Genomic DNA, 25,593 nt, shown 5'->3' with positions numbered 1-25,593 from the left:
TTTCAAGAGTAAATATGCAAATAGGTAGGTAGGAATTTTTAGGTAGTAGTGCCTCTCTCAGAAAAATCGCCTTGCATGTGAGTGTATGATAATGTTGAGACAGCCCGGGGCGTAGTTTACGAAAATTACGAAAAGCTAATCGAAAAACTCAGCAAAATAATGTGGTTTAGTTTGCAATATTATTAATTTCCCATCTTCTGTGCCATCTTTGTGATAACGATCTTCAACTATACAATCAAGTTTTCTTAAAATTTTAGGATCTTCTATCGGATGATCGATGTTGAAAAAAATTATTTCATTAAAAAATACCATTTGATATTTCTTTTTGTGGCACCCCTTTAGTACTGATGCCCTAAGCACGTGCTTATTACGCTTAATGGTTAATCCGGCCCTGAACATGAATGACATATCTGAGTACTAAACGCTATTTGGAAGCTTTCTCTAACTGTAAGTATACCTCTAGGATCAACGATTCGCCAGTAAAATGCTATACCCGTTTGCTATGCACCCTGTATATTCCTGACCCTAATGCATTTATGTTGTCAGAGTAGGGTTGCCAGATTCAAAAAATACACCACCACCACCACCACATTAAATTTTCCTCAACTAATACAGAATCGGTAATACTTATTTCAGTAGAATTGACTAGAAAAAAAAAAAAAAAAAAATTCGCGTGCAATATCAAGGCAAATTGCACTTTAAAAGCAATACAAACAGGAACACATACCGATGGCTAGCTGCAGTTGTTGAAACTTGGCGCCACGCAAATATCTGGCGAGTCTTAACTTCACAATTTTACCCGTATTTCGAAGAACTTCCACAGCTTGATGGTTGGTATAGCCATGTAAGGAACGACCATCAACCTGCAACGAATAGAAAAGACCATATAATTAATATCATTAACTGTTAAAATAGTCGTAAACCAAGACAGTTCTCGCGACTCGCATGTCAATGTTTGTGGATTAACAAAATATTTAGCAAATTGGATTGAAGAATAGAGCGACCATAAGCAAGCTAACACGTAAGATTTGAAATCCTACCTCGATGATTTGGTCGTTCACACGGATAAGACCACACATATCAGCGGCACTTCCTTTGGCTATGCTCTTCACAAATATCCCAGATATTTCCTCTGAAAAGAAAAGGAAACAACATCATATATATGGCAGAAAGGCTTAAAAATATTAAAAATGAGAGAAAGGTTGCGATTTCTAACGTAGGTTCGTCACATTTTAGAACAAAACATGGGACACATATACACAGTCGAATCCCGTTTTAACGAACACTTTTCAAAACCCCCAAGTAAGTTGACATAGGAACAATGCTAGGTAATCTGGAATTCCTTTATAAAGAAATTTCGTTTTAACGAAGTGATTCCTTCGGTCTCTTGGCGTTCGTTATAACGGGATTCAACTGTATATACATACAACTGAAAAACATTTGAGTCCAGCAAGAGATTCCCACACAACCGCACAGTGACCGTCAGAGTTACTACCGGCTGCGGCACCATCTATCGGAAAAATTTCCAACCAAATTAGAAACTTGGCATGGTTCTAAATCGACTGGTTGCCCAATGAAACTGTGGTAAACAGGGTAATTTACGTAAATACTAATGGTTTCCTTCGTCAACCACCTTCAACTATCAGAACACTCGTAGAGAAGTTATGTTTCGCTGAGGCTTAAAGCACTATACCCCCTCGCAACTTGATTAAAAAAAAAAAAAAAAAATTGAAATTTCTGTCGATAGATAGCTCTGCGTGAATGCGGATCACTGGAAATATGAAAATCAGTCCTACGGAATGCAGGGTGTATGATCAACAGCTCATTTCTGTATTTTCTTGTTACTTGCGGTTACATGAAGTTTCCATAGTCATGTTGATATCGGTGGATAAAAGCAGTATCGGTTTTACCTCAACCAAGAATCACCGAATGAAGCTTTACGGCGTTTACGTTTCAGACACAGGAGAAAGAGTTCAGGCCCCATCACTCCTCCGGAATGGTTTCCCCTGGCAATCTATCGACAAAAGTTCCAACTAATTTTTTTACCCGGTACCAACAACAGTAACCTTTCATGAGAATAACTTTTTCTCATACCGCATTCGAATATACACCACTTTCAATTTTTATCGATTCCTAAACTGTTTACGGTTTTACGGGACACCCTGTACGAAGCAGCACATCCCCCCCCCCCCCCCGAAATAGAGATATCGAAGCGTTTTGATATGCTAAAACAAATTACGCATTCAGTATAAATTTTCAAACCGACCCGAAAGTCCTTCAATACCCGCTCAGCAGAACCTTGAATAGTCCCAGTCGTTTTTCCTCCAACCGCCCCCCCCCCGTCCGCCTTTATTCAACACAAGTAATCTACTGTGCTGGAGGAGAAGGGGGGGGGGGGGTTCGGATCCAGCAGAACTCCTAACCATCTCTTTACATACGCTTCAGATGCCCGAGATTTACGCTTAAGAAAACACGAAGCGATGAAAGATGTGGAAAATCGTTCCCGATTCCTCTTTTCGAGAAGGAGGAGGAAAAATTTTTCCCTTCGAAAATGGGAAAAGAGATTTCAGGAAAGCGCCAAAGCGTGAAAGGACTGTGTCGTAGCACTTACTACGAGCTCATAATGTAGAGTTTGGATTGGAGGAGAAACGCGGGAAAAAATTTATCACCCTCTGAGATTTTGGGTCAACTTCTGAAGATTTTTCGATTGATGCGAGGTTGATGGTGACGGCGGTGAATACATTCATGCATGCGATACAACAAAAAAACCGACAATTTCAATACATATTTGCCGTTTTACGGGGATCAGGGCAGTAATTACACCAGGGGGTTCTTAACCTATGGATTGCGACCTAAGCTTGGGTCGTATTGGCTTCAGAATGGGTCGTATGGGCTTCAGACATGGGTCGTAAAAATCCACTTACAGTCAGGGATTCCTGTTCTACACGGGCCACTACACAAGTTTGATTCTCAAAGGCTTCCGAGATAGGTCGTACAAATACACTTACGGCCAGGGGTTCTTGTGCTGGTACGACCCCACGCATGATTTGTGGGGTCTTCTGAGAAGGGTTGTATGAATCTACTAACAGCTAGGGACTCTTGATCAATGGGTCGCCACTTAAGTTTGATTCTTAGGAATCCCATCACTACGATGGGACTGGATTTGTACGACCCCGAGATGGGTCGTTTCGTTTCCGAAAAGGTGACGGGTCCAGAGAGTCTTTTTTCCCCCAAGGGCTCATTGGGCTGTGAAGACCATGCTCCCGCTTGTGGGAAAAGTTGAAAAAAGGGCTCTTGCGGACTTTGGTATAGGTCTCATATTTTCTAATATTTAAAACTATGAATTTTCTTGAAAATTGGTATAAAAAGCTTGCTAAAAATCTTAGTCTGGGGGTACTGTCAAAAATTAGGCCCCCATTCAAGCATGCCAAAGCCGCGAATCCAATATCGCTGTAAATGAATCGAAATATACTTCATCAATAGAATTTAAAGTTCTGGTTCAAGTTATCGTAAATTATTATACGAAATCAGTGCGATAAGATCCAGTTTTACGGCATCTAATACTTTGCAAACAGGCTAAATTGTACCCTTCCGCACATACCCCAAGTCCAGTCCTTACCATTGTTCTTCTATATGAGTGTCAACGGTGACAAAAATTTAAAAAATTCATCATAATCTGGAAAAACATGAAGGAAAAAAACACGCTATCGGTCCTTATATACAAATTTCCTCCATCTAACTATCACGAATATGGGGGAAAAAAAAGTTAATTGTAATTGATTATTCATGTATTTCGAGGGTGAAAAAAATGAAAAACCCTTTGTAATTTTTTTATTCAATTAATATACATTTTTAAAATTCTGTGGAGAAAAAAAAAACCGGAATGGCAACAGCTTTTGCTGACTTTTCCCAAAAGGGAGAAAAAAGAGGTAATGGAGGAAAAACACCAGCTTATACTTCTAAGATAAGAGGGGGGGAAAAATGTTTAAAAAAGTTGAAAAAGACAAAATAAATCGAATTCCAGAAATTCCTTTTTGCGAAATGAGATAGATACGTACAACGACACACAAACACACACACACGCTACAGCTTATCAACCTTCACACAAGTTGATAAGCAGTTTAAAAAAGTCAAAATGCCAAATTAAATTATCAATTTTTTTTTTCTTTTCCAGCGTGATAAGAATAAAAGAAGTGGAATCTCATTTTTTTATCAAAAAGAATTAGGATCAATATTTTTTGTTTCATTCTCTATTTCATGCATATACAGATGATAAGGCTGGTTAGAAAACTAGGCAAAATCCTTTTTTGGTTATCACTAGAGCCTGGATTATATGAAAGTGCGTATGCATTTACATACACTGAAGAGCCAAAAAAAACTGGCCCACCTGCCTGATATCGTGTAGGGCCCCCGCGAGCCCGCAGAAGTGCCGCAAAACGACGTGGCATGGACTCGACTAATGTCTGAAGTAGTGCTGGAGGTAATTGACACCATGAATCCTGCAGGGCTGTCCATAAATCCGTGGGAGTGAGAGGCGGTGGAGATCTCTTCTGAACAGCACGCTGCAAGGCATCCCAGATGTGTTCAATAATGTTCATGTCTGGGGATTTAGGTGGCCAGCGAAAGTCTCTAAAATCAGAAGAGTGTTCCTGGAGCCACTTTGTAGCAATTCTGGATGTGTGGGGTGTCGCATTGTCCTGCTGAAATTGTCCAAGTCCGTCGGAATGCACAATGGACATGAATGGGTGCAGGTGATCAGACAGGATGCTTACGTACCTGTCACCTGCCAGAGTCGTATCAGAGGTCCCATATCACGCCAACTGCACAGACCCCATACCATCACAGAGCCTCCACCAGCTTGAACAGTCCCCTGTTGACATGTAGGGTCCATGGATTCATAAGGTTGTATCCATACCTGTACACGTCCATCACATCGAAGCAATTGGAACCGAGACTCGTCAGACCAGGCAACGTGTTACCAGTCCTCAACGGTCCAATGTCTGTGTTGTCGGGCCCAGGCGAGACGTAAAGCTTTGTGTCGTGCAGTCATCAAGGGTACACGAGTGGGCCTTCGGCTCCGAAAGTTCTGAAATTATGTTATCGATGATGTTTCGTTGAATGGTTCGCACGCTGACACTTGTTGATGGCCCAGAATTGAAATCTGCAGCAATTTGCGGAAGGGTTGCACGTCTGTCACGTTTAATGATTCTCGTCAGTCGTCGTTCTTGCGTGATCTTTTTCCGGCCGCAGCGATGTCGTAGATTTAATTTTTTACCGGATTCCCGATATTCACGGTACACTCGTGAAATGGTCGTACGTGAAAATCCAAATTTCATTGCTACCTCGGAGATGCTATGTCCCATATCTCGTGCACCGACTATAACACCACGTTCAAACTCACTTAAATCTCGATAACCTGCCATTGTAGCAGCAGTAACCGATCTAAAAACTCTGCCAGGCAGTTGTTGTGTTATATAAGCGTTGCCGACCGCAGCGCCGTACTCTGACTGGTTCCATATCTCTTTATTTGCATACGCATGCCTGTACCAGTTTTTTTGGCTCTTCAGTTTATTATGGCCTTTTTTTTATCATTAAGGGGGTTGGTGCACGAAAATTTTCCAAAAAAAACACGTTTTCCAATTTTCAAATACTATGTAATTTTCTGCGTCTAACTGTGTTTAAGGTTTTTGTTCTACCTGTAATAAAAATATTTTTAAAGTATTTTTACATTAACTGCTGGCAGGCATTACACATGCTAATGTTTCTCACTAAAATGCGTTTTTCTCAAAACTATGTTTATTGTTAGATAAGGAACATTTTTTCGAACACTGCTCATTCAAATGTCATGAAACTTTGTGTGTCTCTCAACACTGTGTGTGTCTCTTTAACACGAGGATTTTTTATTAAAGTTATTTTAAAATGTTTTACGGCACAAAATATGGGCAAATTTTGATGATTTTTGAAAAAGTTGCATGTTGTTGGAGTTAAATTTCGATTAAAAAAAAACAATTAAAATCCTAAAAGCTCGTAACACTATAGTGTTGAGAGGCACACAGAGTTTCATGACATTTGAATGAGCGGTATTCGAAAGAATGTTCCTTATCTAACAACAAACATAGTTTTGAGAAAAACGCATTTTAGTGAAAAACATTAGCATGTGTAATGCCTGCCAGCAGTTTATATAGAAATAATTTAAAAATACTTTTAATACAGGTAGGACAAAAACTTAAACACATTAGATGCAGAAAATTACATAGTATTTAAAAATTGGAAAATGTGTTTTTTGCAAAATTTGCGTTTACCACCAACCCCCTTAAATGCATATAAATGCATAAAATCAAAGAATTTTCAGCATATGGGCATATTTTTGAAGGTTTACTTAAGCCAACTCAATTTTTTAAATATAATTTTTCAAATAAATAATGTTCATAATATTTTCATAACATCGCCCCCCCCCCACCCCGCAGATGAAATTTAGTGAATATCAATACATATTTATGAAGTATTTTACGAATATTAACCGTTTTATTGAAAGGCTATTTCTAGCGCTATGTCAAAGTGTTGATTTTTCTTCAGAAATAGTGTCGAAATTATTTGTTACTGGTATTTTCGTTATTGAACAGTTAAAACAAACTGAAAATATAAAAAAAAAAAAAATGCCAGAATAAAAAATATGTACAAGTTATTTGCATATGCGGTATATAAATATATGAGGGGATATTTTTTGTAAATGAATACATATGCACTAAGAAATAGGAAAAATGCATTTTAAAAACACATCTGCTTTTTTTTTTTTTCATGGTGATTTTTTGAATGCATATTTTCTCTTTTTTTGTACATATTTCGGGATTTTTGACCTTTTCAAGGTCTCTAGTGCATTTTCTGGGGGTGTTTAATGCTTATTTTGTTATATTAAGTGCATATGTTGGGATTTTCAGTGCATATTTTTGCATTTTTAAGTGCATATTTTTGCATTTTCAGTGCATATTTTTGCATTTTTAAGTGCGTATTTCCATATCTTTAAAGCATACTTTACCATATTTTTAGAGCATATTTTACCACTTTTTTAGTGCATATAATCCGGGCTCTAGTTATCACTAACTAGAGATGAACTTCGCCGAAGTTGATCAGGAAAAAAAATCTCGATATTAGAAAAATTTTGGCTGCACAAGGTTTCCCCTTCGACTCCAAAATACCCGAAGTACGCACATAATCACAGGGTGTCCCATAAAGCGGTTTGCGAAAAGGTTATTCTCACGTTTACCTCTGATTTTTTTGGTATAGAAAAAAAAATAGTTCAAATTTTCGTCAATAGAGGGTGCCGAACGGAAGAAATCACAAAATTTTGGACCTAAACCTGTCTTCAATATCTTCTATATCCGAAATGCTGGCAAAACTTCAGCCTGCGATTCGTGGTTGGGTGTCTTCACAAACGTTGATTTGTCCACCAATAGTCAATATCGTAATGAAAACTTTACGTAAATGCCAATAAAAGGACAATTCGGAAATTATCTGTTAATCGTACACCCCTGCATTTTATAGGACTCTAATTACCATAGTTCCAATGATTTGCTCTTACCTTAAACTCCTTCAATTTTTATGAATTTTTAAACTGTTTAGGAATTTTATGGGACACCCTGTATTATCACGCACATCAATATTCCAGCAATGGTTATATAGTCATCCCATCCCACTTACAGGCTTCTTGACATGGTGAATTCGTGGGAATGGCGGAATAATTCTTAACCCATTATATGCTGGAACTCTATTAATTAACTAGTCATTGCATTAATTAACTAGACATTACTCATTCAAAACTTCAGAATATTTTTATTGAGCTTGTAACGATTACAGCAGTCACAGTTCCTGACATCTAGGCATTGTGTGAAGTCACCAGCCGGTTCACAAAGACGCTAGACTCGGGCATTAGGCCTCGCACCGTGACCACTTAGTTTAATCAAAACAATTAACCTAAGGCTGGGGTTCTTGATATTTTTGAGCCGCGACCTAAAATCAACAAGATCAGCTTCGTGATCCGTGGGACTGTTTGTTTTTCGAAACTAGTGAAACCACTGACGCAAAAAAAAGAGCATTTATAACACGAATGAGTGGATTTCTACGATCCATCTCGGAAATATCTGCGAATGGGGTCAGGTACAAATAGCTAAAGAATTCTTGGCTGTGAATGGATTGTTATTAACCATCTCTCACAAGCGCTTGCGGATCAAGTTTGCATCGCGACCCATACCTCAAGAATCCCTGACTGAGTGGATTTGCACGAACCATCTCGGAAGTCCCTACGAATACAGTTTGGGTTGTGACCCAAAGTTGATAGCTGAAAAATTACTGGCTGTAAATGGGTCAATACGACCCTTCGAGGAAGCTCCAGCGACCCATAGGTTAAGAACCCGTGACCTAAGGCAAAGTGATTCTTTGGATTAATAATTCTTATAATACTAGAAATAATTTCCTTCAACACATTTCTTTTAATTTTAACCCATATACATCTATTTTTGTAATAAAGAGAGAAACAACAAGGATAGATGAAAACTGCCTCATACGCCAGGGATACATAAACTTCTGTTAATGGGCGAATTCCCAGAGTCTCAAAGAAATTTCAAAGTCCCCCCCCCCCCCCCCCAACTATTCATTTTTAGGAGACATCCATTTTTCAATGAGTAAAAACTCATTGCAAAAATTACTTACATTTATTTTTTTTTTTCTCGCCCGTTTCCTGGAACGGTAACGGGGGAAATTCCCGTCTGGAGACGAGAGTTAGCACGTAATTTATATACGTATATAGAAAGCCCACCGTTACGCGCGAGTAGAGCATGAAATGGCGGATAAGCAATAAAAACCCAAGAAATTACGTACGTCTCTTAACTCTCATAAACGTATCTCCTCCTACCAATGTTACATTCGCAAAAGGTCTCCGAGTTTTATGGTAATTGCGTGTCGTCGTTCTGAAGAGGAAATCGCGCAACGCCATACATTCATACCAGCACTAATTCTAATTGCTGTCTCGCGCGCACCACACGCACACACCCGGTACAACGTTGGAGAGATAGAGCGTTAGTTCTGCCTCTTATCGTCGTCTTAAAGAGCGTATACGTTTCCTAAACACGGAGATTAATTTCTCACTCGGCGACGCTTATAAAAATGAAAAAAAAATAATAAAATCCATTTCATCATTTATTAAGGATGAAGAGAACTATTGCACAGCGAAGGAACCGAGTTTATGAGGCGCGCTTTTACACTAGCTTCCGGGTGTTAACCAGTCGAGAGAACTGCCGAATTTCCAGCACCGTGCCTTTCAAGATGGCGAGGGGAGGACAGAAACGTCATTTCAAAGTAATAATGGGAACTATCGGGATGATTGGCTATTAACACTTTTCACTGAGGGACATAATTCCTTTCCCGAGTTTGTAAGACGGATTTTTTTTTCTTTAAAATATATAAATAGGTTCATTTTAGTGTATGGAAACACAACATTAGTGTTGAATTAGTATAATATTAACTACTGGCTCTAATACCCGGCACTGCCCGGGTTTTCTAGGATTGCTGGGAGGATTGAAAAAGTGACAAATCATTATAAAGCCATAAACTATTATACATAATACTGGCAGCATTAAAGAAGAGCCAAACCATTGTAAAAGCATATATGCATGTCTGAAACGCATTGTTTGAGAACCACGATAACCCCAAAGTAAACGTTCCGAAAGTGACTGTTCGGGCCCAGAAACCATTGTTGTCCGACAGTTTTTTGCCCATTCGGGCCCAGCTCTGTCGAACTTTTAAAGTAGTCTATCAAGTAGGATCCCATTTTATATACTGTATATGCAAAATTTGGCGACGATAGATCAAAAATTGTAGATTTGTATAGAGAACATAGACAGAAAATCAATTTTATACATACATACCAGATACAATACCCGGGTTTTCTTCAATTGTTGAGACGTTTTGAAAAGTGTCAAACAATTATAAAGGCCTATAAACTATTATATACGTATATACTGAAAGGATTAAAGAAATGGCAAACCATTGTAAAGGCATGTACATGTCTGAAACGCATTGATAGGGAACCACGGTAACCAAAGTAAACCTTCCGAGAGTGATTGTTAAGGCCGAGAAACCACTGTTGCCCGACAGTTCTTCACCCATTTCGGCTTCCAAAAATGCTTAGTTAAAGCTGTGGAATTTCTTCGATGTACTTTATGGGCCCATAATTAATTTTAAAACATCCGAAACTACATGAATTTATGCAGTTGAATATTAAAAGAGAATACGAAGACATTAATTTTCACGCTTAAGAAGATGCTGATTGACGTGATAGAAAACCCCACCAAATTTCAGCATTTCTACAGTAAAATCGGCAATTTTAACACCGATTTCTATGAGGATCACCCTTTTCCTGACTCTCAGACAGATGCTGATGATGATTATGACGTATATTCAAAAACCCTCATTACTGAGAGTATTGAAAATGTGGCAAACCATTAAAAAGGCATAAACTATTATACATATACTAACAGAATTACAGAAGTGACAAACCATTGTAAAGGCATGTACATGTCTGAAACGCATTGATAGGGAACCACGGTAACCAAAGTAAACCTTCCGAGAGTGATTGTTAAGGCCGAGAAACCACTGTTGCCCGACAGTTCTTCACCCATTTCGGGCATTTGCCCAAGTCCGACAAACTTTTAAAGTAGCCTATCGTTCAAGTCGGGTCCCGTTTGCCATATATGCGTAAATTTTGGCGACAATCGATCTAAAATTGTAGATTTGCTTAGAAAACACGCACAGAAAATCAATTATATATATATAGATTTCAATCAAAATTCGTATGACGCTAAGGTGGTGTCTCCCGCTGGTGGAATTAGGCTAGTTACTCAAACCCGCAACAAATGACAAAAGAAGAGTCTCGTCCTATGAATGGGCGGGGAGACCGAAACCTGACAATCGATTGGCCCTTCTTACCATGAGTTAGGGATAAAAATAGCATTATCTTGAAAACCGTTTTCTTACCTGAGTGATGAAAGGACCACAGAGTAATAATACTATCTTAAGTCTATGGAAAGGACCAATGAACTAAAAGGGTGAAGCAAATGGGAAAAATAAACAAAGCCTAAGATCAGTATTTACGGAGGGGGGGGGGGGTTAGCGGGCTTTAGCCAAAAGCGGAAAGTTCAGAGGAGCGGTGAATATGATAAATGAGAGGCCAGAAAACATTAGAAGAGTGGGGGAATGGCGGCATAAATTATATAACCCTAAATAATTCTGGCTCTCTCTGCCGAGACGGTAAGAGACTCGGTCAGTGAGTGATCAAAAGAGTGGCCTAGAGAGTTTGCAAGCACATGAGTGAGCAAATGAGTGACTTCGAGCATGAGCAAAATGATGTAGAACTAACTAATCAGTGAGTTTAAAAATTAACCAAAAAAAAAAAGAACTTTAGAATCCTAAAGGGTATAACAAGGGGTGCAAAAAAACGTTATTTTCCGGGGATGACGTCACTCTCCGATATCCATACAAAGGTTTTTAACAGCTGGCTGATGCGAAGATATATATTTCTGGAAAGAGAGAAAATTCAACTGTCTCCTGCGGGGAATCGAACCCACGTCCTTTCACTTTCCGGGCGAAAGCCCTAGACCAAAGGAGGCAACGAATATCTCAATCTTTCCTCGGAGCTCGTGTGCATTGAATGGGACTGTACATGGCCGGTCGGACACAATTCAGACCAAAGCTCGCAATTGCTGATGATGCCACCAGATGGCGACTTATCCGAGGATGACGTAACTCTCCGCTACCGATACAAAGGTTTAGGGCGTTAAGGTTAGTGGTCTAGAGCGTCCAAACGGAACCGGAAGAATCACTTCGTTATAAAGGAATTCCAGGTTACCTAGCATTATTCTTATGTAAACTTATTTGGTGGATAGAAAAGTGTTCGTTGAAACGAGATTTTCGCTATAATGGTATTCGTTAAAACGGGATTCGACTGTATTGGGATGTGGATATATTAAAACAAATAAATAAAAAGGTTAAAACCTAAAAAGTCGTTTCGGAAAACGGGGCCCTCGTAGAGTAGACAAAAAACTTGGAACAGCCAATTGACAGTATGAAAAACTTCGCGCACTTGTGTCCATTCTGAAATCCTTATCGGCATATTTACAGATCAACAAAGCGCAGTTCCGGAGCATTAAAGTGATGCAGGTCGCTTAAGGGACCCGCGACACATTTACAGACGACTTAAGGAGCTGAAACACGTTCACCAAATCCACCCGGAACATCTGAGGCGACCTAACAACAGGCTCGAGCGAAAAATCGACGTTTTATGCGAACATTCGAACGACATAAAGCCATCAATTGGAAAAAGATGTCGTTAATTATTAGAAATTTAAAAAAAATAGCTGTTATTAAATTATCGTTAGACAAATTGTATAGTAACTTCTCTAAAAAGAGACGTTTTCCATAAAAAGACAGTAGAACCTCGTTATAACGAACTAATGGGGGGGGGGGCTGAAGATTGCCCGTTATAACGAAAGTCCAGTTTGTAACAAATAATTCTTACAGTGGGGTAATGCTACAGGATGTACATCAGTGAAAGCGCGGTAGTTGTGTCTGTAAAAAGTGTTCATTATACAGGGTGTTGTTTCAAAAAGAATCATCCGATTAAAAAAAAAAAATCATAACTATTCAGCTTTTAATTCGTTTTGATCGAATAATGTATAGGTAGAAAGAGGGGGGAAATCTCTCGAGTTTCACGCAGTTGCCGACAGGTAGCGCTAAAGCTCTTCCTCCGGCCGCCACTTGAATGTTCGTCAGGACGGCGACTGCACAACAGAAATCGTTTTGTGTTCTAAGCTTCGCGAAGAGCGAGTCCGCAACAACTGTTCGCCGTGCTTTTCGTCGACAATACCCTGGTGTTGAACTTCCTACCGCTCATAGCATTAGGCGATGGTATAAGTACTTCCGAGATAAGGGTTGTCTGTGTAAAAGAATATCAGACGAAAATGTGGAGCGCATCCGACAGAGTTTCGCACTTAGTTCACAGAAATCCACTCTCAGTGGATGCAAACAAGCTCGCAAAAGTTTGGGGCGAATTTGGCTACCGCATATGCCGTGCATCCCAAGGTGCACATATTCAGCACCTTTAATTAGGTTTGTATAAAAACACTTAATAATTAGCCATGTAATATAAAATTTATCTTAAGTGTCTATGTTCAATATTTTTCGTAATACACGCATGTAAATCGGAAGATTCTTTTGAAACACCCTGTATATCAAATAAAAAACAGCCTCCAACATAGGTTGAATTGAAGATACATGCGTATACAATGTATTAATCTTAATTTTTCTAGCTCCTCAGCGGTATGAGTCATGCAGAGCATCTATATGAAGGTGCTGCTATAATCGTACACAACTCGTCGAAGTTGGTGTTTCTTCGTATCCGCAGCATAACGTGTATGCATTTGAAATTCAAAAAAAAAAAACCATTTAAAAATGACATAATTTATCATTTATCCCATTTGTATGTAAGGTAAGTGAGGGTTAAATGGCCATATGCTAAGCAGCTTCAGTGATTGTTTTCCTGAGGCCTGCTTGATAAATTGCGAAAAACAGATAACGTTAAAAAATACTCCGAAGAGTGGTTTTGAATGAAAAAAATAATAATCCATGGTATGATTATTAACGGAAAATACGAAAAAAATCGTTTTCTTTTCTTCAAAACAATCTACCTTTTGGCCATATTATCTCCACGCGAAGGTAGTGTGGCAGGTGCAGTCCTGAACGTCCTCATCTGAACAAATTAATGGGAGTTTTAACAAGAACGCGTCGATTAAAAAAAAAAAGCAGCTCGGAGCTAAAACCGGGTTTTCCTAGGAATAGGTTTCTTGCGCCGCGCGAACCGAACAGTATAATTTCTCGTCGGCAGGAACGTGTTACATAATCACGCTGAGCGTTTGTGTTTTCCTAGCGGAGCGCATCAGATCAGGGCGGCTATATTATAGTATATGGCCTTTTGGCATCAGCTACTCTGTCGTCTGCATGCTCCAGTTTGAAGGGAAAGAAAACAAGAGTGAAGAGAATATCGGCAAAACCGCGGCGCACGACGCATTTGACTCCTCCAGAAGCAGTTGGCCAATCACGCCCGACGTAAAGCGCTGTCGTGAGCCGTATTGCGCTCTCTAGGAAAACAGTCATGCTGCTTTTCTTATTGGTGAGTGGACGGCGTGTCGCGCTGGGCGAATCACGTTGCGCGCGGCACAGGAAACCTGCTCCTAGGAAAACCCGGCTTAAGCAAGCCTTTAATTGAAAATTAAATGCAAATAGAAAGACACTTTAGCCCAGAAAAAAAAAAAAAAATCTTAAGCTTTAACTGAATTATAATCAAAATAATGAATGAAAAATTGAAATTTTTTTAAGGGAATTAAGAGTCGTTTTTGACAGATAAAATACGATTTCTTCTTTCTTAGCGAATAGAATTGAGATCCCTAGGGATCTGGTTAGATGAACTTTCTGACAAAAAAAAAAAAAAAATTGATATTCGCGAATGCGCAATAAATATAGCATAACTGGCCATAAAACCAGCATGTCACATGTACTAAAGAACCTACTTACAGAGAGAGATTGAGATTTATGCCGATTTTGAAACTACAACGAATGAAGTTGAAAAGCATTAAAAACTTCATGATTAGAAGCTGAAGTTGTAGAGCAATGAGAAACTTGTGTGACGAGAAATGCAAACGTATCATAAGAAAACTACGTGACTTTCCCAATGACACTTTCGGCACAATATGGCGAACTAGCGGGGGAACTAACTATGCATCATCCAAGGAATACAAAAAAGGGGTCATATATCCAAAAACAAATATCTCCACAGCATAAGAACTAATTTCAAAAATCCCGTTCAAAAAACACAAAAACTGACCATATCAACACCAGATTATTATCGTCGAATTATGAAATATGAATATCATCCATTCATGGACGTGCGTGAACCGTCACGCAACGAACTTCCAATGATCATTCCGAATACGGCACATAAAACGAAACGTTATTTGATGCTTCCGTCATAAGAGTAGCCATTAGAATAAAGAAAAAGCAAATCAGATTCACGGCATAAACTCCCGTTGAAGGAATATATATTCCGGAAACCGCTTAACACATCCTCGGTTCAGTCAACGAGGTATCACGCGATCCCGCACTGAAAATTCGGTGGTGTGTGTGAACACCGTCGCGTGCCGTACGGATCCAGCGGCGGCAGCAGAGGACTATGAAAAGTGGCGTAGGAAGAGATTTCGGCAGGGGGGGGGGGAAAACACCATCTGGGGTATGTTATATATGCTCCGGAATATATTCACGAATCACGCAGGACTCGATCTATCAAAGAGGGATGTTTCAGGAACGAACGAAACCCAGTGAAAGCCTTCCCATCCACATTAATCCACGCAAGATTGTCTCGTTTCTTCAACGTCGGTCCGCATTATCCGCATTATTCTCCTCAAAACGAACGGTGTTTCATTTGAAAACGTACCGAGAGGAGCTGCGCGTAAATTTGAGAAATTCAACCATTTTCGAAAAGACTTATGTACCCTCTCTTGCACCTCCTAGATTAGACTATTACTCAGTCTAGGAAAAGCACTGATACATTACAACACAATCTAGTGCTCTTGCGAAACAATCCTATTTTATCCAGCGGCTGAACCCTAAAACCGGGATTCGAGGCCAAGGCTACGAGGTTAATGCGATTGAGGAAACTTGTTGATACACAAGACTACGACAGTAAACCGGTTGAACCGACGACTCATCGAGCTTGAGATCTATCACCAGCTTAGGCAAATTCTTCAGCAAACAGAAGTGGACGCATCGACCTGAATATGCTACTACAGTCGAATCTCGTTTTAACGAATACCGTTATAGCGAAAATCTCGTTTTAACGAAAACTTTTCTAATCCCTCAGATAAACATAGGAACAATGTAAAAAAAACTTTGGGATTCCTTTATAACGAAATTTGAGTAATCTCTCCGGTCTCTTGGAGTTCGTTATAACGGGATTCGACTGTACTAAGTTCAATAAAGTTCCGAAACTTATTCTATAACGGTAGAATGTATACAGAATAAAACCAGTTTACTTGGTGTGTGTTTCGAAGTAACCACCCGGTGCAATTATGAATTTTTTGCCATCATTAATACGAAGACGTAGAATTCGGATTGCAAGCCTTATTTTAGTCACATCCTCCAGTGCCTTCGTCGCTGTGGCGGGTCGAGTGGTCATAGTGACGGAATCCACATTGCAAACCACGTTCGAACCCCACCGGCGCACCATTGGTGGTCGGCTGAAGTCGGGTTTCTGTGGTTCCGAACTTCAAGGCGCGAATGAGCTCTACCTCCCTTCAACGATTGTATCTTTATTTATGGGACACCCTGTATAACCAATATGCAGTAAATAAAGCTCGAGAGAAAGCAATTTTTTCACGACCAATGTCCGGCCATCTCCAAGGCCACAGAGGACGCAGCGAGACAAACAGTCAGCAGTAATCACAACGGTCTGAAAATCCAGTCAGCAATCGTGCGCAAATGTGAGAGAGCCGTTTCCTATTTGAAAAATTCTTCCCCGCAGGGAGCAGGCAGACCTTCAGCACGATATTTACATAACACGAATATTCAGGCATTTGCCATTTTAATTTCAAAATATTCTATACAGATGGCAGCACCACTGTAAACAAGAATAAATTTGATAGCATAAATACGTTAAGGTCGCGCATACACACAGCACGTTTTCCTGCGTGTACCAATTCGTTAGAAATTCCCCAGAAGAATGTTTACGAGATGCATGTACGGTCAAGCAGTACTCTGCAAGCGATAGTACAGTGGTGCTCCACTGAAATTGGTATTTTTTGAATGGTTTCCCATACAAAAGAAAACCAGTCTCTGCGAAACGAGCAGGAAGAGGCTGCAACACGGTACTTATACAAGGTTTCAGCATGCACCGAGAAATTTAACATCTGCCCTTTCTAATATTGAACACAGATGGCATCTCCCTTTTCTGTTTTTTGACATCATCGGTGATCCAACACTCAATATTTAGCGACATTGGCGATTTAACTCTCGTCATATGATGACGTTATTTGGTGACTTGACACTCGATATATAGCCAACATTAGGAAATTAACACTCGTTATTTGGCGAAATAGCTCTTTTGTTCACAAAATCAAACATTTTTACGAGATTTGGCGTAATGGCTACTACTACTTAACCGAACATGTATCTCGTACACATTCCTCTTCGGGATTTCTAACGAATCGGCACATGCCGGAATGTGTGTTCTGAGCATATGCTTCGCCCTAACGTATTTATGTTGTCGAGTTGCGCTTGTTTCGTGTTCATGCTGCCATCTGGCTTGCATTTTCTGAAGTAAGGATTGAAATGCTTGAATTTTCATGTTTTGTGAGTATCGTGTTGTAGGTCTGCCTGCCTGCTCTATGCGGGGATACTTTTTCAAATGGGAGATCAGCTCACACATTCGTGCCTTGAAGCTGGAAAAACGCAGAAAACCAACTTCAGCCGACCACCACTGTGCCGTCAACGGGGTTCGCCGCGCGTGAGGTTGCGATTGGTTAGAAAAATTAAATTTCAGGTTTTTTTTTAACTAATCGCCATCCTCACACTGCACGAAAATCCTGCTCTTAGGAAAACGGCGCTTAATTGCTAACGCATGCATCCCGGGTCGTGCACGAAAATCCGCATTTCTACATATCAGTTTTCACAGGTTACACAGTAATTTGGTTTACATATTCTGTATAACATTTTCAGGAAAAGCACGGCATGTACAAAATGATGTCTCGCACCTAGTGCCAAGAATGACGCTCAACTTTTCACTGAGTAAAAAAAAAAAAATCGCTACAAAGTGTGAAGGGAAGAGAGCTATATACGTATTTCTAGGCAGTCAGCAGTGGTGTGGTATTCTATAGGTGTTTTACTCGACGATAGTCCTGCCCGTGCCCAGAGATTGGACACGTAGAGGGTTGGACTCGATGACAGAGATGAACGGTGACTGTGGCACTTAAGCTATCAATTCCGCTCTTTCTCTCTCCCTCCCTCTTTCAGGTTATTTCTTGATAGAAACAAATGAGACAACACCAGGAGAAGGAAAAGGGCAAAGCATTTTTTTTTCCCGTTTCCTCCTCTACCTCCCCGGGACACTTTCCAGAGATTTGTGGTCCGGGAAAATCGCTGGGAACATCCTCGTGAAACATCGTTTTTCACTCTTACCGATTTTCCACCTTTTTCTTTCTTTTTTTTTACTATTTTCAGTTGCCAGAACCAATATTCAGCCGTAAGAATATTTTCCTCCTATATAATATGTATATATATATATATATATATATTTTAAACTCCCCATACACCGTCAAAAACCGTCAAGTGCGAGGACAGCTAGTGAGTGTGTGGAGGCAGCTGAGGCTAAATTTTGACACTTTTTCCGAGGGGGTTTTGTTGTTGCCGTCTCAGTTTTCGGAGAATAATACGAAAGGAAAAGAATTGCACTTTGTCTTTCTCCTTGGCTCGTAAGCGTCCGAGACATTTTTCTGAAGAATAGGAAAAGAATCGTTGTCACGTGACGGACGTTTTCATTTCCAGGATATCAACTTTTCAGGATTTTTTTTTTGTCTTTGATAGCTAACAGAATTATTATATCCCGGCATTTATTTTGTCCAGTTAATAGAGACGCGCGCATGTCAGACAGTTTGGCACGATTCCAAGAATGAGGATCATCTTCAAATTTCACACGAAAACAAAATTGATACCGAAGTTAAAAATTCCACTAATCACAATAGATGAGAGGAAAATGAAATTGATTTGAATCAGGATAAAGAGAAGGATGGTTCACGGCAACGATATACGCAGACACGCGAGATTTTTGGCCTTTGTCGCACTTATACACGTTCAAGTCCAATTTTCTTAACGGCCGTCCTGAGCAATAATTCACTTAGGCCCCCCCGTAAATATTCCCGTCTCTAAGCCACTATTTCGGTCGTTCACGTGCTTTCAAACTCTCTAGGCTAAGCTTTTTATCCCTCGCTTACTGTGTAAGTAGGTATATTGTATAGGTCTCGGGTGTATAAGGGTGTACACTGTGTGTGCAAGGGCAGCTAATTTGGAGGAATGTGTGGAAGGTGATAAAATTTGCATAGCCCCTAAAGACAAAACCATAACTCTACTTCCGGAGGGGCATCGAACAAAGCTCTCAGCTGAGGACTCTAAAATTATGTGGCCCTTCTTAATTGCTCGGATTTCCACGTGGGAAAATGAAGCATTCGCTCAAGCGGCACCTACTATTTATTACAGCACTTGGTCCTTTATCATGGAGTGCCCCTACGCAATTGAGCCCGACAAGGCCCCCCCCCCCCCCGCTGGCCGTGACTGGCTGGAGTTGGCCCTGGAGTTGTTTATTAAAAAAATTAGACAATCTTTTCCTTCTTCAATTCAGAAGTAAACAGAACGGGTGAAACAACATCCAACGCCTGATAATAAATACCCCTCCCGTTGGAAAACACCGTTATAAAAATGTATACACATTGAATAGCGGTTGTGTTTTGTTTGAAAAACAGTTGTCGTTCATTGTTGGTATAGTGATGCAATTGTCGTAAACATGTGTAAGGCCGGGATTACGCTATAAAAGTTTTATGAAAGTTCGTTCATAAAACTTGAAAAATGCAACCAATAGGCGGATCAGTTAAGTTTGCTCGAAGGTAACAGGTGTGTTTATTGGTTAAATTTTTCAAGTTTTCTAAAATAATTTTTGTCAAAGTTTTATAGTGTAATACCAGCCTTAGGAACATAGGCCAAATATGAGTGCACACGCGTCCTCATATTTGGAAATACGAGGTTTTTCTCAAATCATGTCCAGGTTCAGGAATATAACTTGTGACCCTACTTCAACACTTTCACTCGCATATCAAGTACGTAAATAATATCGTTACATTGGAAAAGCCCCTGCTGCCATCTATTAAATTTAAGAAATACTAAACATCAGCCTGCATAAAAGAAATCGGCTGAATTGAATAAAATAAAAACATGACAATCACGCTGGTATGCGAGGGATGCTCTTCTTTTCCACATTCTCTTTCATTTCACTTGCACAGACCTGTTGTTTCTATGAGCACAGGATTTCGATATCTGTACGAAATGACAATCTAACATGCTGCTACCTTATAGACTATAGGGATGTTTTTGCTTAGCAGAAAACTCTAAGAATGCTTCCCTGTACACATTCTGACGGTATAATTATTCATTCCTTACAATTCACTCACTATGAGTTGCGAAAAAAAACTCATAATTTAAAAACATTGATTGCAGATGGCAGCACTGCCCATAACCACCATTACACAAACAAACATCACGGAAGGTTCACTATACGTACACACACATACCCATTCGTTAGAAGTTCCGCAGAGGAATACGGACGAGGTGCATGTCTGGCTTAGTAGTAGTACACATTCTGAGATTGATAAGTTTACAAAGTACAGAGGTTTAATCATGAAAAAAATGGTGCAATTCTTTGTTACTTTTGTCCCTGACCAATAAAAGGGTAAAAATGAAATTTTATCAGTAAAACAAAAACCTCTTAGAAAATATTGAAAATAAATATGCAGTACAGTATTATATGCAAGATACATCACTGAACTAGAACTAATGCTGCCACCTATGAAATAAAAAAGACAATTGTCGTGATTCTTTGATTGAAATTGATTATCGGTTTCTGATGAATAGGATGCATAAAAAAAACACCAATACAGTACGATATTAGTACAATATAGACCGAAATAAGTTCGATTCTGTTCTATAGCACTTCCGAATACAATTGCAAAAAGCTAAGGTGGACTATGTTCTATGCATCTTAGTAATTTTAATTAATGACTCACAAACATGAACTGTTAAAACATTTGAAGCGAATTTGACAAATACTTTATTGCTTATAGCATATTTATCAATATCAAATAATTTCTATTTCTTTTATACAAAAATTGCCACGTTTTCAAGACAAATAAATTTAATTGGTCAAATGGTAGACGCGTTTCGGCTCTTCAATGGAGAGCCGTCATCAGGACCTCGTGGTCAGAATTCACACGAATCAGTCGTGGAGGGGTGATGTTTACGTCTGGTCGTCCGAAGAGTTCGCCTTTGTATTTGCTGCGTCCGAGTGGTCTTTGGATGCGAATTGGGGAGCCATCTGTCGCAAAGTGTTGAAAGTTTTGTCACGACTGAGGTTAATAAAGCCTGTCCAAGCTGACGAAACGGGTGGCGTGTTTCTTCCATCATTAACGAGGAAATTCTGGCATGTTCTGATGAAGTATCCCTCGAGAAAATTCTTTGAGATAAAATTTCTATTTCTTCCACGCAGCACATTGATCAAACACCGCTCACACTAATCGAAGAATGGTGACCGGTTTTTGACTGGTCATGGTGCTCACTTAAAGAATTGAGGATGTATGCATGCTTGATTTCGTTCTCGGAAAGATATTCATCGACAACTAGGACGAAACCCAGTGATACAATGATTAGCATCATCATCATTTCAGATGTCAGAGTACGGGAACCTCTCTTCTGGTAATGGTTATAATCAAAGCTCTATTGATTCGTCAATATAAGATGCCCATAATAACAAACTGCCCACTCAACTTCGTTCAAATTTTTTTCAGCCAAGTTGATATTCAGGGTATATTCATCTTCACGCAAATTTTTTTTTCCCAGAATTTCATTCCTAAATTTTATTTAATAATTCACAATTTTCACGGAGGCAGTTTCACCTGGAAGCCATCTTGAAAACCCAATCAACTATGAGTGTTGCCCTCTGTCGACAGTCCCCAAAAGTTCACATTCACCATAATTCCGACTCAAAACTTACTCAATCCTTTAAGTCTGGGCTTATCCCTGAGGTTAATTTTTTTCTCTACGGTCAGAAAAAAGCATCCACCACATATGTTGCATGCAGGGTCTATAAGGGATAAGAGGTGATGCCTAAACCCTCTTTCATTTCGCCCAGGGGCTATGACGTTCTTGGCACGGCAGTAGGGATACACTTTATTTTGGATAAATATTCCAAATTTGAGGAGTTCCGTCGTTAAACCACCTCATCATCATCAAGGGTTAGGCGGAACTGCCTTATGACTACCAGAGATTCCGCGAGAAAGTTCACATTGGGAACCCCTGCTCTCTGTGGTCTTGGGCCAATCCGACTTCCAAGCTATTTAGTGCAAATCAGTGTCCTTGAACGCTGTTTCAGTGCCGTAACCAGAAATTTCTCTGCCCTGTGCAAGAATTTGAAATTGGGATCCCTACAGGTACATTCTTGTGCTAAGGATGGCCCATTGAGGCCTCCCCCACTTCCAAGTCGGCCCTGTGCGGGTGCACCTGCTCATGTTTCCGAAATAGTATTTCACATTCAAAGGCGTCGGAAGTGTTTCGAATCTGTAGGGGTGCTCGGCTTTGTGGATGCTATATGAAGGGAATTTTGATTTCTGCATGAATTCTGGAGGGGAGTGCTCGGACCAATTATACCAACTTCCGTGGGTGCTCGACCACCCACAGCACCCACGGTTCCGACGCTACTGTTCACAACATTAGTAGGAAAACGTAAAACTGAAGAAACGTGGGGGGGGGGGGGGTAAATGGGTTGGTTTCATGGAGAACATGAGATTTCTTTTGCTGCCTATACCAGTTGCAAGCACTTGCCCGAGTGGTGCAGTGCCGAGGTGCTCGTCTGGTACCATCAGGGTTAACAAAAGAGCATCGAAAACAAGTTCTTTACCAACCGAGCCTGTGGCGACCATCGATAGATGGCGTCTTTATTTCCCACCTAACTCCATCGGTTTGAAATTGGCGTATGGAAATATGACCGGAGTTGGTGTGCGGTATAAAGTAGTAGTAGTTAAATTGCTACAACATTTTCTCCAACATTTCCGACGAAAAATCGACCTAACACGCGGCTGGCGACAAAAATAATCCCCAAAAAGCGCTTTAAAACACGATAAATAAATCCTAAAATTTACGACCAATTCCCTTTATATTGTTTCAAGATTATAATGCGAACACCTATCAGCAAGTTACAGGCCGTTTAAAGTGTCGTTTCCTCAAGGTGTTAAGAGTCCCGCTTCCAGTAACCGAACGTTATATCCTCGACTTGGCGCAACAGCGGCAGCAGCAGTCGCGCGTCATAAATTTCCGGAAGTTTGATGTTTGGGACTCGTTTTCGCATAATGGACCATTGATCCTTACGGCCTTCGTTGTTCCCGAGTTAAGCCAAGATATTCCAAAGCCTCGTTTCCAGAGCGGAAAGACCTCTCTCCATATACACAGGATTGACCAGCACCTAAGGGAATAATCATCGTCAGAAATCGATTCCTTAAAAATAGTGCTCATCACCTATTATTTCCAGCCAATAACACGAAGGGATACAACAAGAAAAACCGAGTCTCCCCACACCCCCCCCCCCAATCTCTCAGGCGTTACACGTAAACACGAGAGATTTCCTTCTCCTGTTGTGGCCTTTTTTTTTTTAACTGAGCCCCCCCAGGCAGGTGTGGTCGCAAAATTTCGGGATTTTCAAGGATAACGGGACACGAAAAGCCGCGCCCATAAGAAGGCATTTTAGAAATATATTGATGGAATCTATTTTAATCAAGCTTAAGAGGATTATTGTGGAAACATATATATATATATAATACACACACACTTGAAACACCCATTTCTCGTCAGCAACAAGAAAGGAGAAAAAGCTGCTTGGTAGGGGGGGGGGGGTCATTCAAGTATTACGTCAGAATCGAGGGGGCGGGGAGGGGGGGTTTGAAGGGTTGCTTACGTCATCAACCACCCCTTTTTGAAGATGTGAGATATTCTAAGCTGCTGACGAAATTTTTCTGACGGGGGGGGGGGAACTGAAAGTTTATGAAATTGTAGTAATAGGCGGTGTTATAAATACAGTGCATGGAGGTTAATAGACGGAATCCAACAAAAGAATACATTATAGATATTTCGATTCATACACCAATGGGAAATTTTACAGCTATTGGTGTTACGGAACCCTAACAGAAAAACTCCCGCCTATCACTAGATGGAACCTCATGTTTCTATAAGAAATGGGGGTGTTCAACCCGCAAGTGTGGTCTCTAGAGCAGGGGGTTTCCCAACGTAAAAGCTTTCGCGGAACCCCTCAACGGTTATGAAGCTGTTTCGCGGAACCCTTGATGATTATGAAGCTCAGGGCTCGACCGAGCACTTGGGAGCCCACCGCTCAACTGCCCACAATATCTGCGAACGTTATTCGGAGGAGGGCAAAAGCTGTGACGTGTTGGGCAACTGCCGTGAGGCTGCTGAACTTTGAAGACTGGGCGACGACAGGCCAAATGTCACGAGGCAGCTTTGTGTGTTATGTGTGATGTATATATTGTATGGGCTTATAATCATTTTCGCGTCCTGGGGATGGGGGGTCCAGGAGATTTGGAGAGTGAAGGGGGGGGGCATTCATACTTCCGGATCAACATCGGTAGTAAATTGCCTAAAGCGACAGACAGGAGTTGTGCTCGACTCGAATGAATGAATAAATGTTCCCCGGAACCCTTGATGGTTTTGAAAGGCTGTTCCACAGAGAACTCGAACTAATTTTTAATACTTCTATAACTCACGTGGTATCCTCAAGGCATCATCATGGGACCTCGGGCAAAATGATATGCTGGGGCTCCACCTCCCAATTTGCATACTTCATTCTCAGAATTTCTAATAAAGAACAGCTTCACTTGTATCAATGATTAGAAAATTCCTCCGAGTCAAAGCTCTCCGGATTCTGGGATGTTTAAAGTTTCGTCAAAAATCACGACGTAAATCAAACGTCACAGATTTATCCCGCGGAACCCCAAGGACTCCGTGGAACACCAGTTGGAAATCTATGCTCTAGACTAGTGGTTCTCAACCTTTTTTTTGACTCGCGGAGCTCTTTTCGGTCTATAATTTCTATGGCGGAGCCCAGCTTGACTCGAGGAGCCCTTTATGTGAATAGTTTTTATGGTGGAACACTGTAAGCCTCTTTTTTTTATTTAGTTATCAAATTTGCTATTTTATTTTATTTCCATCGAATGGCCGCGGAGCCCCTACGGAGTGCACACGGAGCCCCAAGGGCTCCACGGAGCACCGGCTGAGAACCGCTGCTCTAGAGCATAGATTCCCAACCTTTTTTGTCCCATCGCCCCCTTCTTCAGAAATTTTTTTCTCCCCCCCCCAGAGGGCGTTAACGCCCACGTTGGGAATCACTGCTCTAGAGCATGTATTAAACCCTTTCCAAAGTTTTATGAATTTCACTAATTCGCATCACAAATGAAGCATACCCTCTCAAAAATAACCATACCCTCTGTAAAACGCCTAATCTTTCCCACCCATAGAGCAAAAAGTTTCCGGCTTAATATGATGATTTCAACGACTTTGCTCCTCTTAATCGAATATTACGCTTCACACGTCAACTGTTAATACAAATCAAATACTATACACATATGTTTTGTGGAATTAATGGAAAATATGTTACTAACTTAAGATAAATGCATC

The 25,593-nt window shown here is 40.4% G+C and overlaps 1 protein-coding gene across 6 annotated transcripts in view; it reads right to left on the bottom strand.

Moving 5' to 3' along the window:
- The window catches only part of LOC149063817 (multiple PDZ domain protein-like), a 689,010-nt gene that overhangs the window by 221,644 nt on the left and 441,773 nt on the right, over window positions 1–25,593 (bottom strand). For all 6 annotated transcript variants that reach the window (XR_016196092.1, XM_089255618.1, XM_089255619.1 and 3 more), the window contains exons 10-11: window positions 1,041–1,132; window positions 728–863 (exon numbers count right to left, since the gene is read on the bottom strand). Coding sequence is in view for 5 of the 6 variants with exons in the window: in XM_089255618.1 (XP_089111744.1) it covers window positions 728–863; window positions 1,041–1,132 (228 nt within the window). In the remaining variant the exon portion in view is untranslated. The remainder of the gene's footprint in view (window positions 1–727; window positions 864–1,040; window positions 1,133–25,593) is intronic.

Source organism: Pholcus phalangioides, unplaced genomic scaffold, assembly GCF_987345545.1.
Source record: "Pholcus phalangioides strain wild (caught in Gottingen) unplaced genomic scaffold, Ppha-v1.0 ptg000043l_1, whole genome shotgun sequence".
NCBI lineage: Eukaryota > Metazoa > Arthropoda > Arachnida > Araneae > Pholcidae > Pholcus > Pholcus phalangioides.
This window is presented reverse-complemented; position numbering and strand designations above follow the sequence as displayed.